This window comes from Equus quagga, chromosome 9 (assembly GCF_021613505.1).
Source record: "Equus quagga isolate Etosha38 chromosome 9, UCLA_HA_Equagga_1.0, whole genome shotgun sequence".
NCBI classification, from domain to species: domain Eukaryota; kingdom Metazoa; phylum Chordata; class Mammalia; order Perissodactyla; family Equidae; genus Equus; species Equus quagga.
Genome location: NC_060275.1, coordinates 84,305,307 through 84,327,973, shown reverse-complemented (window position 1 = coordinate 84,327,973; position 22,667 = coordinate 84,305,307). Strand labels below are relative to the sequence as shown.

General features: G+C 36.2%; 1 protein-coding gene across 3 annotated transcripts in view; it reads left to right on the top strand.

Moving 5' to 3' along the window:
- The window catches only part of PARP8 (poly(ADP-ribose) polymerase family member 8), a 169,060-nt gene that overhangs the window by 124,304 nt on the left and 22,089 nt on the right, over window positions 1–22,667 (top strand). Inside the window, exons 16-20 of one of the 3 annotated variants that reach the window (XM_046672203.1) lie at window positions 8,596–8,688; window positions 15,693–15,818; window positions 17,050–17,115; window positions 19,865–19,932; window positions 21,698–21,746. In XM_046672203.1, coding sequence (XP_046528159.1) covers window positions 8,596–8,688; window positions 15,693–15,818; window positions 17,050–17,115; window positions 19,865–19,932; window positions 21,698–21,746 — 402 coding nt within the window. The remainder of the gene's footprint in view (window positions 1–8,595; window positions 8,689–15,692; window positions 15,819–17,049; window positions 17,116–19,864; window positions 19,933–21,697; window positions 21,747–22,667) is intronic. The other 2 variants (XM_046672205.1, XM_046672204.1) reach the window with 2 other exon arrangements.

The window sequence follows — 22,667 nt, the reverse complement described above, 5'->3', positions numbered from 1 at the left end:
GAATTTACAGTAAGTACTCTCTGTTGAGCAAAGTAATACACGAAGTGGTATGATTTTAACAAGTAAATCGCTATTTCTGAAGGAGTCTGAGAAAAAGCAAGCAGTTTTGTATTAGGAAAATAATTCTTTATTTTTTTTTTTTTTTAAAGCTTGGCACCTGCAGTAACATCTGTTGTCAGTCTTTTTGTTTTGTTTTGTTTTGTTTTCTTCTTTCTCCCCAAAGCCCCCTGGTACATAGTTGTATATTCTAGTTGTGAGTGCCTCTGCTTGTGCTACATGGGACGCCACCTCAACATGGCCTGATGAGCAGTGCCATGTCCGCGCCCAGGATCTAAACCAGCGACACCCTGGGCCACCAAGGCAGAGCGTGAGAACTTAACCACTCAGCCACGGGACCGACCTCAGAAAATATTTCTTCTTGTATTTCTTATGTGTGCCTATCTATCATCTCTCTTTCCATCCATCTATCTATATCTCTCCCTATCCACTTATATCTTTATCAATATTGATAATGATATAGATGGATAGAAAGATAGATATAAACATAGATGTATATATGTAAACTTACAAACAGTGTTTCTCCAAAACCACACAATTTTAGATGCTTAATATAGAGAAGAGAAGGTAGTCCTTATTCTGGTTAGAAGAGGTATACAGTAGCATACGGAGAATCAGAATAAAGATTTCAAAAAATGCCAACTCACTGACAGATTCAGGGCATTATTGAGGAAGTATGGAAATAAGAATCAATGTGTATATGTGCATTTGGGGTACAATTATCCCATTTCAAAAGTTTGCTCTGCAATTTTTTATTGAGATAAAATTCATATAACATACAATTCACTATTAGTGTATAATTTAGTGGTTTTTAGTATATTCACAATGTTGTGCAACCATTACCACTGTTAATTTCAGAATGTTTCCATCACCCAAAAAAGAAACCCAACAACTGTTAGCAGTCACTCCCAATTTTCCTCTCCCCTTGTCCCCTGGCAACCACTGATCTGTTTTCTGTCTCTATGAATTTGCCTATTCTGGACATTTCATATAAGTGGAATCGTAGATTATGTGGCCTTTAGTTTTTGCTTCTTTCACTTAGTATGAGGATTTCAGGGTCTATCTATGTAGCATGTATCAGTACTTTATTCTCTTTTATGGTGAAATAATAATTACATTACATGGATATACAACATTTGTTTATCCATTCACCAGTTAATGGAACTGCTGGGACATACGTATGTTAACTCAATTTAACTTTTTGAGGAACTACTAAACTATTTTTGACAGTGGCTGCACTGTTTTATGTTCCCACCAGTAATGTCTGATGGTTCCAGTTTCTCCACATCTTCACCAACACTTGTTATTCTCATTTTTTTCCCCCAATTATAGCCATCCTAGTGTGTGTTAGGTGGTATCTCTTTGTGGTTTTGACTTGCACTTCCCTAATGACTAATGATTTTGAACACCTTTTCAAGTGCTTATTGGCCATTTGCACATCTTTCCATTTGATACATGGAAATGCGTAGTTATAATGAGAAAAGAGAGAATTCTTTCATCATCTCAGTTTATCCCATTTAGGAGGTCTAGTTGTACTTTTCAGTGTCCACCTGTTGATCGTGGTTTATTGCTTGATCCATGGCAATGCCATTTCCACTGCAGAAGATAATGGTAATGTTATTGATAGCAAGTGCTTTTTGAGTGCTTTTTATGGGATCATGTGTTCAAAGTGCTTTCCATGGATTACGTAATTTAATCCTCATAATACCCCTATGCGTTGGATATTATTATTATCATCCCAGCTTTACAAATGAGGAAACCAGTAATTTGTTCAGTGTCCCACTGCTAGTTAGAGGTAGAGACAGGATTTGAACCTGGGCAAAATGGTACCAGGGCCGTGGTTCTTATTCTTGATGGTAGTCTTGACTCACGTACTTGAACTGACTTCTTTTATATCTGGAAATTTACTACACAGGTTGTTTAGAGTTCACCCTTTGTGGTTTAATTGCTGGCAGTTGGTTCCTGTAGTAAGTGATAGAAATGTCATACTTGCTATTAGTATTCTCTGTGCTTCACTCCAAATTTTCTTTTACTTTATCTGTATCCTTCTGCACAAATGAAGGTTGCTGTCTCTTCCTAAAAGTGGAAGTGCTTTTGTAAATGAGAGAAAATAACATTTTTCTAAAAAAAAAACTGTAGCTAGTTATCAGAAGTTTTTATGTTGCTGTGATTCAGACAGGAATCTAAGGAAATGAGAAAACTTACTTTGGTTTCATAAATAGTGAGATAAGTGATATATGAAATCAGACTAGGAAATGAAAATCAAAGACCCATCTCATGTCCAAAGGAAGAGAGGTAAACACAGAGAACTGCCTCTTGATCCTGTTACACATATATGTCACCCAGTTGGGCACACTCATATTTTGTAGCTCTCTTATATTTACACTGCATTATGTTTTACTGCTATTTTCATAGTAATGTAAAAACATATTACAGATGTAATTTCTTATGGGGTATAAATCAGTAAACCGACTCATTGACCATTTATTCAACCCACATGACACATTGCAAACTAATAAATCCCAGAGATATAAAGAGGGTAAGTTAACAACCAGTTGGTGATTAAATGGGTTAGATAAAACTCAGGTTTCCATAGAATTCTATGCCTAATGTTTATTACATTTGTTAGATCTTTCCCTTTGGAAAATTGAACTGTTTCTTTCTCTAGGCTGATTGTTTTTTTGTTTTTCTGCTGAGGAAGATTTGCCCTGAGCTAACATATGTGCCAGTCTTCCTCTATTTAGTATGAGAGTCACTGCCACAGCATGGCTGACAAGTGATGTAGGTCCTCATCTGGAGTCCAAACCTGTGAACCCAGGCCGCCGCAGCAGAGTGCGTGGAACTTTAACCACTAGGCCATAGGGTCGGCCCCAGGCTGATTGCTTTTTAAATGACATAAGTCCCCTTTTACCCCTCTTCCCCCAAAGTTCTAGAATTTTAGTCACTGCGTGTACTCAGAGGTCTAAGTAAGCATGTTTTCCTTTCTGCAACATGGGGAACTAAACTGCTTACTATATTTAGAAATGCCGTGATGCTCCAATTTTCTCTTTGGTTTACAGAGGTTGTAAATGTCACAACCAGATGTGAGTCCTGACATGTAATGCTTTAAATCTGCATAAAACTTACGTTAACATCAGGAGGATTGTTCAGTCTGGCAGTGCAGTTTGGATTGTCAACAGAAAAGCCGAACCAAAACCAAATCATTGCTTCTCTACATTTTGGAATCAACTAGAGTGTTAGTGAAGCAAACTGTTTTAGAGATGCTTTAAAAGGTTGATGTCTTCATCAAGTGGTTTTGCAAAACAAGGATTTATTGCCAAAATTGCTACTGTTTTAATCAGCCTCTGAATTCCTAGTGCCCTCATCTTTTTGTTACCTTAAACACCCTCATCTTGGATCAGTGAAAATGTCTTCTTTGAACCCTGCATATGAGCTGATAAATAATGTTGGAGAAAACCACACGGTTGGGTGGATTACTATTCCTACAAAGTTGGAAGTTGGTCATTGATACTGGCAGTCATTCTGTGTGTCCCAGGTTGATAGACTTTCCCATTTCCCACATCAACATCTGTTACGAGGATTACGATTTCATTCTCTTCTTCTACCATATGAAAGTGTCCCAGATTGCTTACTGTGTGATTCTACTATCGGCACTTGAGAACAATGCCCAGTCCTACTAAAGCACAGCCAACTGAGAAACCTGAGAATCTATAGTTTTGAGTATTCAGCCTTGCTGTGGACCTTAGACAAATGTTTGTAACTAAAAGTTATTTTCAGAGTGAAATTAACAATACCCAGTTATAATTTGCTCATAGTTTAAGTGGAGAAACCTGGATCTGTCCCATTTTACCTTCTCAGAGCAAAACAGGTAGGTCTTCTCGTATTTAGTTCTGACTTTAATATCTGAAGAACGGATGAAAGAGCACGTCCTGTTCTTTTCTCTCCCCCCTCCAACCCCTGAAGTCACAGAAGTTAAGATTTCAAGTTCTGAAATACAGGCTAAACTAAATATATGCCAAAAAATTTTCAGTTCAAAAATGTGATTTGTTTTTCTACATCCAAATTGAGTAGAAATTGGTTTTAATGCTCAAACAACAGCTTTAGTTGTAAGAGACAGTAGGAATCCCTATGTGCTGAGGCTCACCCTATCTTATTGTGGGTCTGTCGTGATCTCTGAGATTCTCATCTTTCTAAATGGATGGTAATTCTTTCCTTGCCCTGAATGTGTCTCTCTTCTAAACCATGAAAAGCACCCAGAGCATTGACTATAAAATCAGAAATACAGAGAAGTAAAGGCTCGGAGGTTTTGTGTTTCTCGTAGATCTTCTTAATTATTCTCATGTTTTCAACACTAGTTTTTAAATTATGAATTTGTATTTACTCCGCTCATTTCTTTTGTTGCAAGAACGATTTTAGCAATAAATTAAAGAGCTTTGGTAAACTATGGATATGAAAATAAAAATACTACTTATAATACACTTCAATGAAAATTTTTATGAAACATTTATTTTTCCATATACATTGGGTTAAAACAAGTAGAAGACACAGCTTGTCCAGGTTACCTAATATTGTTAATATTTAAGCAGCTCTCTATACCTCAAGGAGAGTTGATAAACCTTATCTCACTTGGTTTTCTTTCTCACTTGATTCTCTTATCAACCTGGTGAGCTAGATGTGATTTTTATCCTTGTTTTACAGATAGGAAAACTGAACTCTACTCATGTGCTCCAACTGGAACAATATCTACTTTTATCTGTTTTATATTGGGCTTACATGAAATATTTTGTTTGAACAAAAAAGCTATGGCAAAAAAGGTTTGAACACCATTCATCTACACCATGCTATATATAAATACAGAGCTAGATTCTCCTGAGTTGTATCATTTCTATTTTCAGGAGGAAGTAATTTAAATTCATTGAAAACACAAAGTCTCTAAAATGCAGTAAGGTTCTAAAATACTCTTTGGAGCTTAAAACCGTTTTTTGAAACATATTTTTACTGCTCACATTTAAATTGCTTTGATTCAAATAAAATTGAAAATGTGTTCATTTTAGGGGCCGGCCCAGTGGTGCAGCGGTTAAGTTCGCACATTCTGCTTTGGCGGCCCAGGGTTCGCCAGTTTGGATCCCGAGTGCGGACATGGCACCACTTGTCAAGCCATGCTGTGGCAGACGTCCCACATATAAAGTAGAAGAAGATGGGCATGGATGTTAGCTCAGGGCCAGTCTTCCTCAGCAAAAAAGAGGAGGATTGGTGGGGGATGTTAGCTCAGGGCTAATCTTTCCAAAAAAAAAAAAAAAACCCAAAAAACAAAAAAATGTATTCATTTTAGCTTAAAAACTTCTGAAATCATGTTACCTTAGAGACATATAAAGTTACCCATGTTTTTAAATGGTGCATAATGAATATTATATTGCAAAAAATTATGTATATATAATGGTAAGAGGGACTTGACATGATTTTACAGTTTAAATTATAGGACTAATTGTTTGAGGGCAATATAGTATTATGACATTAAGAATAAGTAATATTTTACAAATTGAAACTAATAGATTTATTGCAAACTCAAAAATGAATTAGTAAATAATGTACACATTTGATTATATTTAGGCGTGCATGCTTTGTATTAAAGCATGTGTAGTAAAACACATCATTATACTTATCCAGTAATAGCTCTTGACTATGTTCTATTTCTAATTGACACTGGAGCTTTCTGTGTAAATAGAATATTAATAACAGAATTTGTTGGCGACAGGAGTTGACTCAAGGCGGGAGAATTCTAATCCATAATATAACTACTTATGCTTCATTAAGGAAGAATGATTTGGTTTCTTTCCCTTGAATAGGATGGATGTCCTCTCTGTGAGCGCTAAGACATCTAATCTTGATTACTCAATATGATTTGAGAACTTTCTTTCTTTTAATGCGCCACCTTGTGTTCACATTTTGAACTTCTCTCAAATAAAATGAAGCTAAATGTATCAGTTTGCATACATTTATCTCATAACTAAACTGATTTACATCGTAAACACTCTCTTGAACTTTCTAGTAAAATGAGCGATAGATATAGAATTGTTATTTAAGAAATTAACTAGTATTTATTTAGTATGGTGTTAGTATGATATATTAATTAATCACAGTATTACTATCTCTATAGTTACTATTTTAAAAAGGAGGGAAGATAACATTATTTTTATAAGAATGTAATGTGTACTTATACTTCTGATTTTTCAGAATGATAGAAAAATTTCTTTTTTTCCCCCAAATACACATTTCCTAGGGTACCTGATTTCCTTCTTCAAACAGTTGCCATAATAGGATATTCTTAGAAGTCAGCCTTACACATCTGAGTATGGAAGGAAAGGTCACCTTTCAACCAAATAGATGCAAAAAAGAAAAGAAATGTCCATGAAGTAATCAAACCATAGCTTTATCATTAAGAATGTAGGTTTATTATTTAAAATAATGGGTCACTTGGCAAGTCCATGTGATTTAGAGATTTAGAGGTTTGATTATAAACGGCTCTGGGAGGGGGATGAAACAGAAATGCAGAAGAAAGCATGAAATGTTGCTCATTTATTACCCAAGGCAAAGAATAGGAGGTCTGGGTGAAATTGGTCAAAATCATTTGAGACAAAGTCAGGGTGTCACAGGAATGCCTAGGATTGGGGACAAAGTGTGCTGATAGAGATATGTGTAAGAATAACTGTGTCTATCATATTTTTCCGTAAGTCTTTGAAGTTTTTCCTATATTAAAATTTTAAAAAATTATCCTTCTAATCTAGTGTAGTGAGGTATTTTATTTCATTTTAATTTCCATTGTTTAAAGCAACAATTTGGTACCAAAAAGGTACTTTCTATTGTATTTCCTGGAATGTGTGTGTGAACACATATAGACAGATACATGCATACATACATACATACATATTTAGATGATCACAAAGTAAGAGTAATCGATTGTCCAAGGTCCAAATGAAAAAGTAAAAACCAGTCCTTACTCATATACACTATATGAGCCTTATCTATTATTCAGCTTTAGGATTGATGGGTTTTAGTCATAAAAAAACATATGATTATTTGACAAGAGTATTAAAAACAAAGTACCTTCTGCATCTCTTTACTTCCTCAGTGAACTTTTGGTAGCTGGGACATCAGTAAATTCCTAGGGCCCTTTGTGATTGCCAAGGTATATCTTGTTGAATTCTTGTTTGTATACAGTTTCACTGCACCCAAGCACCAATATTGTGTTTGACACTGTAGTAAATCTGCAATAAATGGTGCAATAAATGGTTACTGTTATTATTTCAGACAATACCATGCTCTGGAAAGTGAACAAAAGAAATAATTCAGTATCAGTGGACAAAATTCAGTGAAATGTATGCACGTAGATACACAAACAAAAAAATAGAAAAAGATTGAGACTAGGTTAAACATTCAAGTAAAAGAAAAAGTAGTAGAAATTGAACAGTCTGCTCCTAATATTTCCAAATATAGAGAGCGGTGTATATAGCTTGAGTCTTGAGGAAGAACTTTCTCCAATTAATTTCCTCCCGTTAGGTGGTTTTTCTTGATGTTTCTGAAATATAATCAAACTGCACCTTTAAGGCGGACAATGGAAATATATCAGTTCATTCTTTTCTTACATTCTCTTTGGGGAACGTCAGCTAGACATCTTTGTGATTGGTCATGCTTTGTGTCCACAAAGCCACCATGTGGGCTCATTCCGAACATAAAGGATGTTCAGAATGGGGCCATACTTCCCCGCTGGTTAAGCAATAGACCAAGTTGTCTTCTGGATTGAGTGAGCCTAGGAGCAGTGGCACTAACAAATGCCTTTTGTCTGCTAGGCAGCGGCACTACGGATTGCATCGTGTTAGGCTTCATCAGCTACCTAATGCAATGTAACTCAGGAGATAAGATAAATCAAACAGATGACACTATATTAGATTTGAAAGATGAGAGCTCTTCCAAAGCAATTGCAGAGTGTATATTTCAGTGCTGTTGACTTCAGGAGGTTATTGAAGTCAGAAGTCTTTGCAACAAAACCAATCTTTTAAGAGCTGGGTAGCAAGGAAGCAGAGACATACTTATTTCTTCCAAAGAAAATGACTAGGAAAAGTGGAATTCTCCTTTGTATATTTGTTTTAACAACTTGTGGGCTTAATCTCATTTTTTAGTATATCACCAGCTTAGGTATCGGCTTTTTTTTTTTTAATACGTCTCGTTTGCAAATGTATACTAATCAGGAGAGATGGATTTTCCAGTTTAAGGATATTTTCATGTATTGCTAAATCATTTCGAGTGCAAGGGCCTAAAGCTCACTGAAATGGATTTCTTCTATTTGTGACTCTATATCACTAAATGATCATTCACTGTTACCTGAGTTGAGAAATTAATCTTTATTAATTAAGTGATTGATTCCTTTCTTTTCAACATTGTAAACTTTGCATTTTCTGCTTATTAAATGGAATGTCATAAATTTGATTTAGGAATTGGGAGATGGAAAAATGTTGTAATTGATTCCCCTCTCTTTTGTAGCCTACTGTGTGTGAACGAGAGCTGTGTGTATTTGCTTTTCAAACCCTGGGAGTAATGAATGAGGCTGCTGATGAAATAGCAACTGGAGCTCAGGTAGTAACACATAATACTAATTATTCCTTATTTTAGTTTGAAAAATTTAATCTGCTAGTTATCTTCACTCTGCTATTCTTTTGGGCAAATTTTTGATAGTTTTTTGTTAGATTGAAAAGGAAGCTGACATTTGATTTTTTTTTTTTTTTAAAGATTTTATTTTTTCCTTTTTCTCCCCAAAGCCCCCCGGTACATAGTTGTGTATTCTTCGTTGTGGGTTCTTCTAGTTGTGGCATGTGGGATGCTGCCTCAGCGTGGTCTGATGAGCAGTGCCATGTCCGCGACTAGGATTCGAACTAACGAAACACTGGGCCGCCTGCAGCGGAGCGCGCGAACTTAACCACTCGGCCACGGGGCCAGCCCCTGATATTTTTAAGTAGAAGCTAAATTTTGCTGTCTTTATCTCATGTGTGTTTTGTCACTTTACAATCGCCAAGGGGAGAAATTAAACCAACTTTCTATTGTTTGAAAAATAATTGTGGTTCTTCCTTAGATAGTGAAGTTGAGATATTGAAACCCTTGCACATGCATTCTGTAAAATTTATTTGTAAAGTTATAGTGCCATAAAATGGAAGCCAATTTATTTTTAACACTTAGGTGAGAAGATACTGGGCAGAACATATAAGAAAAAGGGAACATTCAGTTTTATAGTAGCAGTGTTTATGACATAGGAAGAAAAATATAAAAAGAAAAAAAGGAACAACTTGGAAGTAGAGAAGCATTCCGTGTTTCTGGAAGGAAAAGTTAAGTTATAGATATGCCAAAATTTACTTCATGCAATTTCATTAAAATTTCAGGGGTTTTTTTTTCATTCATGGAAACTGACTAAATTACTAATTCTATAAGAAAAAAAATCAGAGAAAACTTACAAAAAAAGCAAATATTAATTAATGGAGGCTAGACCAACCATATAAAAGAATATATCATGTAATCCTATAATATTTTAACAAAATATAGTGTTGGCAAAGAGTAGAATGGCTGATTACCCCCAAAATAGATCAAGTTGTTAATACACTTAATATATATTAAAGTAGATATCAGATCAGGTCATAAAATAAAAATCATTTAGTAAGTAGGTGGGAGGAAATGATGTGGAGGGAAAATCAGTTTAGCTCTTTACTTTACACTTTGCAAAAACAAATTCCCAATGGCCTACAGAAGAGTTTTGTGAAAAATATGATAGACAAACTAGAGGAGAGTTAAGCACGCACAATCTAGGAAGTGCTTCAGGTTTATGCATTTATGCAATTAAGAAATTATAAAGGAAAATATCAACAGACATGAGTCCATATATACTTCATGTTTTTTACTTGAAAAAAGAGTGAACATAGAGAACTATGAAAAAATTTGTTTTGCCTCAGACATAATTATATATAAAAGCTTGTAAAAATTGAGAAGAAAAACACGAAGACCATAACAAATTAATAGAGGAAATGAATTCGTGATTCACAAATATAGACCTATTGTTAGTAAAGAAACATGAGAAAATGTTCAGCTTCGCTAAAAAGCAACAGGGAGTCAAATGTAAAAGGAATTACCAATCTCTCATTTATAGAATTTGCAAAGATGGGTGTGAAAAATGATCAACTTGCCACAGACGTTCTTTCAATAAGTATCAATGCCTACTAGATAACAGACTTGACACTGCATGGAGGTGCAGCAGCTCTATAGACAGCCCAGGGCCCCTGGATTTACATGCCCTTACCTAGTGATGTCACTGTTACCTAGACTCAGGTGCATCTGCTTGATGAAATATGAAGGACAACATTTGTGATATAGTGAGTTATAAATGAAACATAATGCAAACAGTGGAACATTGATCATATGTGATGTGGAAAAAATGATTCCACAATTAAAATAAATTTCAGAAATACGGTTTGGTATTGCCCCCTACACCCAACATGCTCATATTTGCATATTACAGGCTCTGAGAATCCCTAAAACTAAGCAAGTGACTGACCTGTACTGAGGCAGTTTCCCAAACGTGTCTGACCCGGGTGGGTCTTTTTCTTTTCTTTCTTTTTCTTTTTTTAATATGAAAGTTTTTCTCACCCCTTGGAACTAACATTGCTTAAAAAAAGATACCTTGATATATTCTATTTATAGCTATGTTAAAATAATTAAGCTTTATACAGATGTGTGTGTGAATATACATACATCTATATATATATGGATATGTATGTATGTGTATATATATATATTAAAACTTCTTCAAGTAGTACAGTTAACGTTTGTGCATTTTACTGGATGTAAATAGGGTCCCTCAAACAATTTGAAATGGGAAGGAATTAAAGCCTGGAAATAAGAAATAATTGATTAGAAGACAGATGAACATCATGCTAAATGTAGGCTAGATTGATAGAATAGTATGTGCTTTTTCCCCTCTTATTATAGATACATCTTTAAAAACTTAATTTTGGATTGCATAATGATAGGTACAAAGCACAGGTACCTGATCAGATCAATTTAGTGATTCAGCTCTAAAGTCCAGTATCCAAAAATCAGAGAATTTAGTCATTCTACTCCAAAGCAGAATATTCTTTTCACTACTTTAAAGCAGATGCCCCAATAGTCTAGTTATAATTCTAAAGATTACATGGAAACTGATTCTTTTTCTGGACAGAAAGAAACTATATCTCGGTAGTCTTGTTGCATCAACTGACTCCTGAATTTTAATTGGTGCTCTGAGGAGCTCTGGAAGTTACAAGAACGTTCTTTAGGGACGCCGCAGGAGGCTGGGCTGGGATGAGTGTCCAGGCAGCTGGGATTCCAGGCCCCTGAATACTGCTTCAACCAGAACAGCTCCATTTTCTTTCTTTAGGTTTTGGGTTGTCATATAAGATTCTCTTTCTTTAAAAAAAGAGTCACTATTGAAATGTTTGAAGGCCATTGGTCTACAATTTCAAGTTTGCCTCTTTTCCAGAATACATTGTATATCTGTAGGCCACACCTGTATGTGCCTTTCTTACCCACTTGAACTTGAATTTTCTCATTTGCAAGAGCTCCAAGGCCATTCACACCTGCAGGGGAGGGTGGAGGGTCTTGCTCTACCTGTTGAATTGTATGTAATGTCCTTTAGAGGCGCTTGATTCTGTAAACCCTCAGACCTTTTATTTTCACTCATCAGATGGCCTAATTCCCATTGCTTGAATTTAATATTTCTTTGCATTTCTATCTTAAGTATCTTAGTAAACCTCCAAATTGCCTCTTCAATTATGTTATTCAGTCTAAGAAGAAAGATGTCTATAACTTGCTGGCTATGGCACTGACCATATGTGCTAAGATCCTATTCAGAATCTTTCATTTTAAATGCTGGGAGTGGAGAAATATATGATTTGGGGCAAAGGAAATCATAGTTGTGTGTTACCTTTTATTTTTTATCATAGATGTTTTACTCCGTCGAAAAATTAACACATGCAAATAGAATACAAATCGCAACAGTCTTATATAAACCTTTCGTTGTTGGAAAATTCTGAATGCTAGCTTCTGTAACAGATAAATTATAAAGTTATAGTGCCTTCAGATGAGAGACTTTTATTTCTCACTCATACAACTGTCCAATTGGAATGTTTGTTGGGCAACTTTCTGTGTGATGGTTGAAGGAACTGGACTCCATCCATTGGCTCTTCTGTCTTCAATATATGGCATATAGTAGAGGGAGAGAGAAAAGTGGAGAAGGTGCACCTGTTGGTTCATCAGCTTAGCTAGTCCCTTTCTACTCATGATCCATTGGTTGAAACTAGTCATGTGGCCTGATGTAGACAAAAGGGGTGGAAATGTCCTGTGCAGAGAAGCCACTTCCAGTCAGTAGCTCTACACCCTGGAAGCAAGGAGTGTGAGCCTGGGGTGGAGAGCATGTGATTTCGCTGTGGCAGTTACACTATTTCTTTGAAGTTAGGTTAGGACATATATTAACAGAAAAATTCTACTAATTAAATTCTCTACCCCTACATTCATTATTTTGTTATAATTTACTTGAATCCACTAGCGAAATTATTGGCAAAACAATGCATATATATATATATATTATATTTTTGATTGTTTTGAAGCTTCTGGCACAAGGCATTTAATAAATATTAGATTGAAAAGGGAACATTGTTCAGGTTATTATTGTTTCCATTTGTACCTTTTTTATCCTTGTGGTTAAAAGACAACATAAAGTTTACAATCTTAATCACTTTTAAGTGTATAATTCCATAGTGTTAAGTATATTCATGTTGTAAAATAGATTTCCATAACTTTTTCATCTTGCAGAACTGCAACTTTATACCCATTGAACAACTCCCATTTTTTCCTCCCCCCAGCCCTGGTAATCACCATTCTACTTTCTGTTTCTGTGAATTTGACTACATTATATACTTCATAAGTACAGTCATACAGTATTTGTCTTTTTGTGACTGACTTATTTCAGTTTGCGTGATGTCCTCAAGGTTCATCCACGTTGTAACAGGTGACAGAATTTTCCTTTTTTAGGCTGAATAGTATTCCATTGCATGTGTATACCACGTTTTGTTTATCCATTCATCCATCAGTGGACATTTTGATTGCATCCACCTCTTTGCTATTGTGAATAACGCTGCTATGAACATGGGTGCAAATATCTCTTTGAGACCCTTCTGTCAATTGTTTTGGATGTATACCCAGAAGTGGGATTGTCACTTCCAGCAGGATCACATGGAATTTCTATTATTAACTTGTTAAGGAACCTCCATGGCAGTTCCACCATTTTCCAAGCCCATCAACAGTGCACAGGGTTCTAATTTCTCCGTTTGCTTACCAACACTTATTATTTTCTGGGGTTTTTTTTGATAGTAGCCATCCTAATGGCCGTCAGGTGGTATCTCATTGTGATTTTGATTTGCATTTCTCTGATGATTCTTTCCATATGCTTGTTGGCCGTGTGTATATCCTCTTTAAAAAAAAAAAGTCTATTTAGCTCCCTTGGCCATTTTTAAATCAAGTTTTTGATTTTTTTGTTGTTGAGTTGTAGGAGTTCTTTATATAGTCTGGATATTAACCAATTCTCAGATAAATGATTTGCAAGTATTCTCTCCCATTCCATTGGTTGCCTTTTCACTCTGTTGATTATGTTCATTGATGCACAGAAGTTTTTAAGTTTGATGTATTCCCATTTGTCTATTTTTGCTTTTGTTGCCTGTGCTTTTGGTGTCAGATCCAAGAAATCATTGCCAAATCCAGTGTCATGAAGCTTTCCCCCTGTTTTCTTGTAGGAATTTTATAGTTTAAGGTCTTGTATTCAGATTTTTAGTCCAGTTTGAGCTGATTTTTATGTATGGTGTAAGATAAGGGTCCAAACCACATTCTTTTGCATGTGGATATCCAGTTTTCTCACCATCATTTGTAGAAAAGACTGTCCTTTCCCCATTGAATGGTCTTAGCACCCTTGTCTAAGATCACTTGCCATATATGTGAAGGGCATGTACTTTTATAAAGCTTGAGTTGCCTATTATGACATAAAATTTTTAAACATCTTTATAAGATTGTACCAATTCTCCCTCCTAAAGTTTCAGAAAAGGCTATTTTATCTTAACCAATTATTCTTTCTCAGGAATTCTGGTTTGGGTTTTACTTTCATTAGGAGACCAGATAATGCTGAAAACAATTTATATCTTGATTAAGGTGCATCTCTGGGTAGGAGGAGTGTGAGTGTGGGAGAGGAAAACAAAAAGGAGGGTTTTATTGTGTCTTTATTATTATGTCTATTGCTTGGAATGCAATTTATTGCATATATGTACACACACACACAAAGTGGAATATTGTCGTAGAAACATATTAGCTGTTTCCGTTCTACTGTTTTCTGAGTGAGTCCTGTGGGTGTGTGAGTCTGTGTCCTTTGGGATGTGTTATTTATAGATCATATACCCAATGGCTTGAGTGTTGCAAATTATTTTAGGTCACTGGAAATTCTGGATGCTGTGATTGGGTGGATGTGTTTTGTGAGTATACATACAACAAAGCGAGCCCGACTGTGATTAGGTCACAATACCCCTCTCGTTAACCATATAAATCAAAAATTGTCCTACTCTTATTGTCCATTTTTTAAATGCCCCTTTAAATACTTTCTAGAAACAGGTTTCCCTGTAAAGATAAGTTGGCTGCTTCCTGATGAAGTGCCTTGTCTTCACACTGTGGATATGTCTGTTCTGGTGAACTTTCTCCATTAAGACAGATCAGTTTTCTTAATTCAGTTGCCAGAAGCGTATTGTTTGGAGACTGGAGAGGAGAGCCGTGCCCTGAACTGCTCTACAGTCCTGCCTCTTAGTAAATTGTGCAAAGGAATCCTAGGAGAACATAGGAATAAAACAATCATGTTTAGCAAATCGAAGGGCATGAATGGCCTTTGGCAGAGGAGAGCAGGAAGAAGTAGGATGATGTCAAATATACTGTTCTTCGAGCAGGTCAAACTCATTTCCTGTATTTGCAGTTTCCTTCACCTGGAATGGTTTCTCCCCAGATAGTCACATGTCCCCTCCCTCACTTCATTCAGGTGTCTCTTGAAACGTCGCCACCTTTCCTAGTCACTCTAAAACAGCACCCCTTACTGCCTTAGTCTCTAATGCCTACTTTATTTTTATAGCATTTAACACTACCAGAAAATGTATTTAAGTATGTATTTGTCTAACTGATTTTGTGTTATGCATCTTCTCCATTAGAATGTAAATTCTACTGGAGAAAGGACCTGTCTCTCTTGTTCATTTTCTTGTTCATTTTCTTGTTCAGGCCATAGAGCCTGGACAATGTTAGCACATAATATGGCAAAGAGACATTAGGACGTGGGTAATTGGAAGCAACACGTTAAGTTAGTTACTTTAAATTATTGGTCAAGTTTAGTCCAATTTGGTCTAAAGCCACAAATTACAGGTTTGAAAGATTGACAGCAATCCTGAATCTTTCCTAATTTAATTACCATAAGAGGGAGAAACAATGGCAAAGCGCTTGATAAAACCTAAAAGATAGTAACTGTCTTATGTATGTGTTTCAAGGTGGTAGATCTCCTAGTGTCCATGTGTAGGTCTGCGTTGGAATCTCCTAGAAAAGTCGTCATTTTTGAGCCATATCCTTCTGTGGTAGATCCTAACGATCCTCAGATGCTGGCCTTCAACCCCAGGGTGAGTAGTTACCCCGTGATGGGAGCACACCTGTCATAAGTTTCCTTTAAGAGTAATTGAGATTTTAGTCTCATTAGCTTTCCTCTTTCTGTCTAAATCACCGTGTCCTCCAGCATATCCATGCCCTGTCATAGACTCTGTATCCATTAGTAAACATGATTCTCTTTCCACAAGCTTGATTTGCTTCCACTTCCAGTCTTTCACATATCCTATCACTTCCCACATCCTTTCCTCCTTTAAAGTCATTTTCAGAATTTCCTGAAACTGGAAGCATTTAATCCCCTCAAATTCTGATCTGTACACATCCCATCTGTATGGAAGGTGATAAATAGCTGTAATAAATTAGTTTATAGTGGTCTATATGATTATTTTAATTTCATTTTATATTTTTTGAGATTCTAACTTGTGTAACGTCATTTTAATCTTAAGGATCCTGGGTGAAAGGACAAATTTCCCTTTTTCTTTTGTATTTTTACTTCACCCTCCCTTGTTATCTGAAGGTTGGTGATAGTTTAATTCATATTGTTGATCAGCTGGCATTTCTTGAGAAAAAAATTTTATAAATATTGATGAAGATTAGGGAGAATCCTTCTGAAATAACAAAGTTTTCAAATTTCCTGAGAGCTAAAATTGCCTTAGTCTCTATTACTATTCATCTTGAAATCATTTTATAGAATCAACGACTATGTAAAATTTCCTTGGAAAAACTTTCCTTCCCTCATAAGTAGCAACAGTGCACATGTTTACATTATGCTTCAAAATGAATTATCAGTTGAGTGTATGGTGTCATTTCCACCTTTATTAGTCATACTCTTCCGATCAAAAGAAAATGAAAGCCAAATAAAATTGTAAGATTTTGGATTTTTGTATTTTACAAGGATTCTATACCTAGTTTATTCATCATGGCTTAAGTTTTTAGTGGTGAAAGTGAGAATCAGGAGCCCAATATCTTTTTTGTATTTATAGTTTTTCCTCTGTAGGTGAACATGATTTTATGTAATTATATTAGGACTGGCAATGGTTTCTTTTTTTTCTTCCTTCTGACTCAGTTCTAATTCCTATGTCCTTAAGCCATCTTATTAAAATCTTCTCTTTTATATTCACAACACAGTCATTGCTTTCAAATTGACCCTGATGGAAAAATTTACATACAGAAACAATATATTTCTCTAGTAATGTGCGGACTTGCAAAGGCTTATAGTGAACACTATTTTTTCCCCCATTCGAACAGAAGAAGAACTATGATCGTGTAATGAAAGCACTGGATAGCATAACTTCCATTAGAGAAATGACACAAGTAAGTATATCATCTGTGGTCTTGTACAGTTCAATTTTGCTTGAGTAAAATCATATTTTAAAAATGTCCAAGAGGTAAAAAATGTCTAAGAGTACTGGCCATGTAGTGAAATGAAGACTTTTCCATTATATGGGAGTATAATTGAAATCATAAAAAATTAAAATTGTGCTCTGCTAGAATGTTTTAATTAAATTACATCAGTGTATTGGCATGCTACCACTGTGACTTTTGGAGGGAAATTGCATAATTATAATCCTAATTCTCTGCTCTCAAACTCAGCAAGAGTTTGAGTACGTGGAGGGATGTTGGACTACCTTAAGGCAAAGGTTAAATCTTGTACCATCTTCTTAGACAGTCGATTTTAATTAACGGTAGAAATTTCAAAACATCATGTTAATGTTAAAATAAAAACAAATATTCTATCAAATGCAAACTGCACGTGAATATTTTACATAGAACACAGAATCTCAAAACAACTCTGGTACACGCCGGCTTCCCTGAGAGTCTGAGTTTATGTTTTTACCCCTTAGGGAGGCTTTGATGGAAAAGTTTGATGAGCAAGGATCAGGGTTTATTATGGGAGTGTAGCATCACTGGGCTGCGGTCCAGTGCTTGGAAAAGCACTTGCTATTGAATTATTGAGACCTTTTCACTGCCAAAGATTTGGAGAGAGCTTTAAAACTCATCATTATTAGTAGAAATTAATAATCTTTAATTGACAGCAATACACATTATGGGTTCCATTTGCATATGGTGGTTTCAAGGCTTGTACTGCCCTAGAGACCCTTGCAGGTTTATAATGAGTATTACCTTGGGTCATTTCCTTTCTCTGGGGAAGGAAGAGTGGATTCCTCCTGTCTTGGGGCCCACAGAGCTTCTGCGCCAGTCCTCCCTCCTCCCCTCCCATCATCTCTACACTGTTTGCAAATGTGCTCCTAAAGTATGTTCTTAACATTCCCAAATTTAATTGTTGTCTTTTTTTTTTTTTGGTGAGGAAGATTGGCCCTGCGCTAACATCTGTTGCCAGTCTTCCTCTTTTTGCTTGAGGAAGATTCTTCCTAGGCTAACATCTGTGCCAATCTTCCTCTGTTTTGTATGTGGGACACCGCCACAGCATGGCTTGATGAGCAGTATGTAGATCCATGCCCAGGATCTGAACCCAGAAACCCCAGGCTGCTGAAGCGGAGTGTGTGAACTTAATCACCGTGCCGCTGGGCTGGTGCTGATTCTTGAGTCTTTTGATATTATTTATTCATGTGGTCCAATATTCATTCATTCAACAAATAGTATGTGTCAGACATTGGTTAATGAGAAATCTTTTAATTCATGTTAAATTATTTGCTTAAAACCCATCGTGCTTTCCAGTTGTTTTTCTATGCCCATACCTTTCTGTCTTACCCAAATTCCTTTCAAACAAATATTTATTATTTGTATAAGGAAAAGAAAATAATAAAATGCATTTCCACTTGGGGGAAAAAAACTTATTGCAATATTTTACACAAAATTAAGTAAACATTTTAGTCAACAAAGACTTTGTTATAGGGTATTTATACTATACTCTAGAAGGAGATCATTTTGCATTTAAAAATAGCTGCAAAACTCTGATCAGCTCTCTGCCAAAATTGCTTTCTTTATTCTGGGTCATGTGTAAGTTATTTTAATAGGAGGCGATTGAGTGTCAGCCTCAGAAGTTAGAGGCCCATGTTGTATAATTCACTCATCAATGATGTGGCCTGTGACCTTGAACAAGTTGCTTAATTGCTTGATGCCTCAGTTTCTTGACTGTCAAGATGGTAAATGGTAATGCTGCACCCTCTGTCAGCGTGCATTTCATACGGATGCTGTCAGGTTCTACTGTGTCACATTCTTTAAACCTCTCCAAATAAATATAACGCTATACTGCCCTATATTCTAGAATGTACTCCCCTATAGATAGACCTAAATTGTCACAGAAAGATTGCCCTTTGTTCTCTGAAAAGGTTAACTGGGTAAATTCCATTAAAAGTTTTAAGAAAAAGAGCTCTTCTTAGGTAAATTTTGTTCAGGCTTCTCTTGGAGAGATCTGTACCTAAGTCAGTATCCTCAGATCTGAGCAGGAGTAACCGCTTTACAAGTTTTGCTTTGATGTTAGTTGAAAAACAGTCATTGTCAAAGAGACACGCACGGGACACTTGTTAAAGGTGGCAAGACAGATTTTATTTGAGGACTGCAGTAGGGGAGAGAGACTGCAGTGTGAGCTGAGCTCACCTCCAAGTAGGACAAAGGTGACTGAGGTTCTTAAGGCGAGAACAGAAAGCCGCCATGGAGAAGTAAAAATAGGGGGCTGTGTGGAAAGGGAAAATACAGAAGAGGGATAAGTGGAGAGTTACTGAAAGGTTAGCAGTGTGCATCGGTATGACATACCTTTTGTGGTTTGGCACCGTTGGGTTTTCTTGAACAAAGACTCAGCCGGGAGCCTGGGATCATCTTTAGGGACGTGGCCTCCTGCGTGGGAGCCAGGCTGAAGTTTGATCAAGCCTAGTAGCAAATGTGTGGACAAGTCCTTTGTGTTGCCAGAAGTTCAGAGTTCACACCATGGGGGCTTGCGGGGTGCAATTAGGGTAATTGTCGCTGTCACCATGTCACAGCCACAGATTTTCAAGTTTAACTAGATTAGGCATACCAGTTCAATCTGATTTTCCTTTTGCAAAAAAGAAAAATAAAAAGGAATTTTTAAGAAAAATGAAGAACTGTAATGACTTTTTTTCAGGCACCCTATCTGGAAATCAAGAAGCAGATGGATAAACAAGACCCCCTTGCTCATCCCCTGCTGCAATGGTATAAAATTTTAATTTTCCTCTTAATGAAAACAGCATCATTTTCTACTGCCTGCTTTAAGGGAAAAAAAAAAAAAAAAAAAAAAGCCTATTTCCCAAGACCTGCAATGCTACAGTTCTACAAGCCTGTGAGGCCTGGTGATTTTATAATCCGAGAGTCCTTAAATGACTCTCACTTTAATTAAAACTTGTACATCACAAGGGGAAGAAAATGCTGTCCTGTGCACTACACGGGTAGGCAATGTATTTGATGGCAGTTTGTCTATAGTTTTAAAAAATGTGATTAACTGGATTCCAGGGTGAAGCGGTTTTGGTTCATTTATTTTTCTCGTTAACTGAGGGCTGAGTGATAAAACTCACTCTTTCAGTACTTAGTACTGAAAATCTTTCTAAAAGGTATGTCTTGTGTAATTTCCTTCCCTAACAAGGACAGCATAAATTTGATGAACTCTTTGTTTGATGACTGCAGATGATGCTCTGTTTCCGACTGAGCCTGGGGAGGGCCGTAGCATTAGTCCAGCACGGGTCCTGCAAGGAGGGCCAGACCAGGAACAGGACAGGTGGACTGAGAGCGCCCCTTGCTACACATGCTTCAAGTAATTTACCCTCTGGTTTCTCATTTGCAAAATGAAAACAGTCATACCTACTCACCCTTCCTCTGAGGGTTTTATGTACCTGTCTCTTTGAGATCACTGAAAACTCAAAGGCTATGATGTTTACCACGATTATCATGCAGTAATACAAATGTAAAGACTATAAGAGATGGATCTGATTGAGTACTTATTCCATACCACAACAAGGAAGTTTTTAAAAAGTATATAAAGATGGGCGAAGGAGAAAGAAGCTGGCCACCTCATCATTCTGGTACTCAACTTTCACTCAGTCAAAACTTTGCAATACGCATTTAATTTAGTCAAATGAGACCATGACAAAAATTAGGTTTACAGGTCTTTGTATCTTTTATGATCTATTATGAAAATTCTCACTAGTCAAATAAAATAACACAGTTTTCATTTTAACTTTTTAAATTCTCACATTGTCGTATTCCAAATGAAGGTAAAAATTTCAAGTATCTAATCTCTTTCTTATTTCCCTGAAGTTAACCTGTTAACTTTTAATTATTTGGGATCATTTTTTTTCAGCTTGTTAGTCACTCTTTCAAGGAAAAGAAAGTCTAACAAAATGTTTTACAATTTTCCCAACTTATTATTTTGTATATGGAAAAGCATTAAATAATGAGTTCTTTCAGATACCTGAATTCAATTTTTTCAACTTCGGTGTCTAAATGTGTTGAATAACAGTTTGTATATATAAATTATTGTATATATCAGCCCGAAGAGATCCTCAAATATTTAAAGAAAAGGACCTTTATAAAAACTCGTTCCTAAATAAGCATTGTAGGGAGGAGCAAAGGAAGCAGACGTATGAATCAACTTCTGATCTTTGTGTTTAGATTATCCCTATTTGAAAGTATATCCAGAGATGTTCATTTTGCTGATATTTGAGATTGAGATTATTAAACATTATATCTTCTTAGGTTTTAAGGAAGTATTTCTCTGTTTTTTTCAGATTATCTTTTTTGTTACATAAGCTCTTAATTGTTTGAGGAAGCAAAGCAAGATAATATAATGTAATTACTTTGTAAAATTATTATTCAGTTTAGTTCATGTCACTGCAAAAATAAATTTAAATCCCTTGCGAGCTAAGGAAGAAACTTTATATTTGGCATATATTTGTGACTGATGGATTATTTTAATTAATTTCAGGGTTATTTCAAGTAATAGGTCACATATTGTGAAACTGCCAGTTAACAGGGTAAGTCGTTTTTTCACATATACGAACAGAAATGGGAAGAGTTCTTATTGGTTGGGAGAACTGACCCGTGTGGTTTTTAGCCAGCCTCTGCAGGAAACTGAAGTAGACTCAGCATAAGCCTAATTCTTCAATCTGAAATTGCCATATGTGCACCAGCTCCAAGCTGTTCCAAGATATCAAATTCAAATTCAGGCTGCTACCCTGAACTTCTAAGTAAATAAGAGTCAATATGAAATCGTTTAGTTATTCTACAAGTGATAGAAAGTATATTATCTAGAGGCCGGCCCCGTGGCAGAGTGGTTAAGTTTGCCCGCTCCGCTTTGGCGGCCCAGGGTTTCGCTGGTTTGGATCCTGGATGTGGACATGGCACAGCTCGTCAGGCCAGGTTGAGGGGGCATCCCACATGCCACAACTAGAAGGACCCACAGCTAAAAAAACACAACTATGTGCTGGGGGGGATTTGGGGAGAAAAAAGCAGAGAGCAACAAAAAAAAAGAAGGTTGGCAACAGTTGTTAGCTCAGGTGCCAGTCTTTAAGAAAAGAAAAAAAAAAAAAAAAGAATATTATCTAGAGATTGACCAGAGGAAGGTAATGTGCTTTTTATCATTGTCAGTTTCATGTTGGCACAGTTCCACTTTTCTATTTCGAAGAAGATGTTGCCTCCAGATATCTCCCTTATCAGCCTAATACGCTTACAAAATAAAAAAAAAGCTAATGGACTCTGATCTCAGTTCTGATCGTCACCTAAGAGCAGGATCTAAAATCTCGGCTCTCCTGTCTGTGGGGAATCTCTAAACTGTGAGATTCCTCTGGATTGTATTTTTATATAAGGTTATTCCTAGGTGAAACGGCAGCATTTTGAAAATGTTTGTCAAGCAACTAATCCAAAAGGTTCTGATTTTGTTTCTTTCCATGAACAAA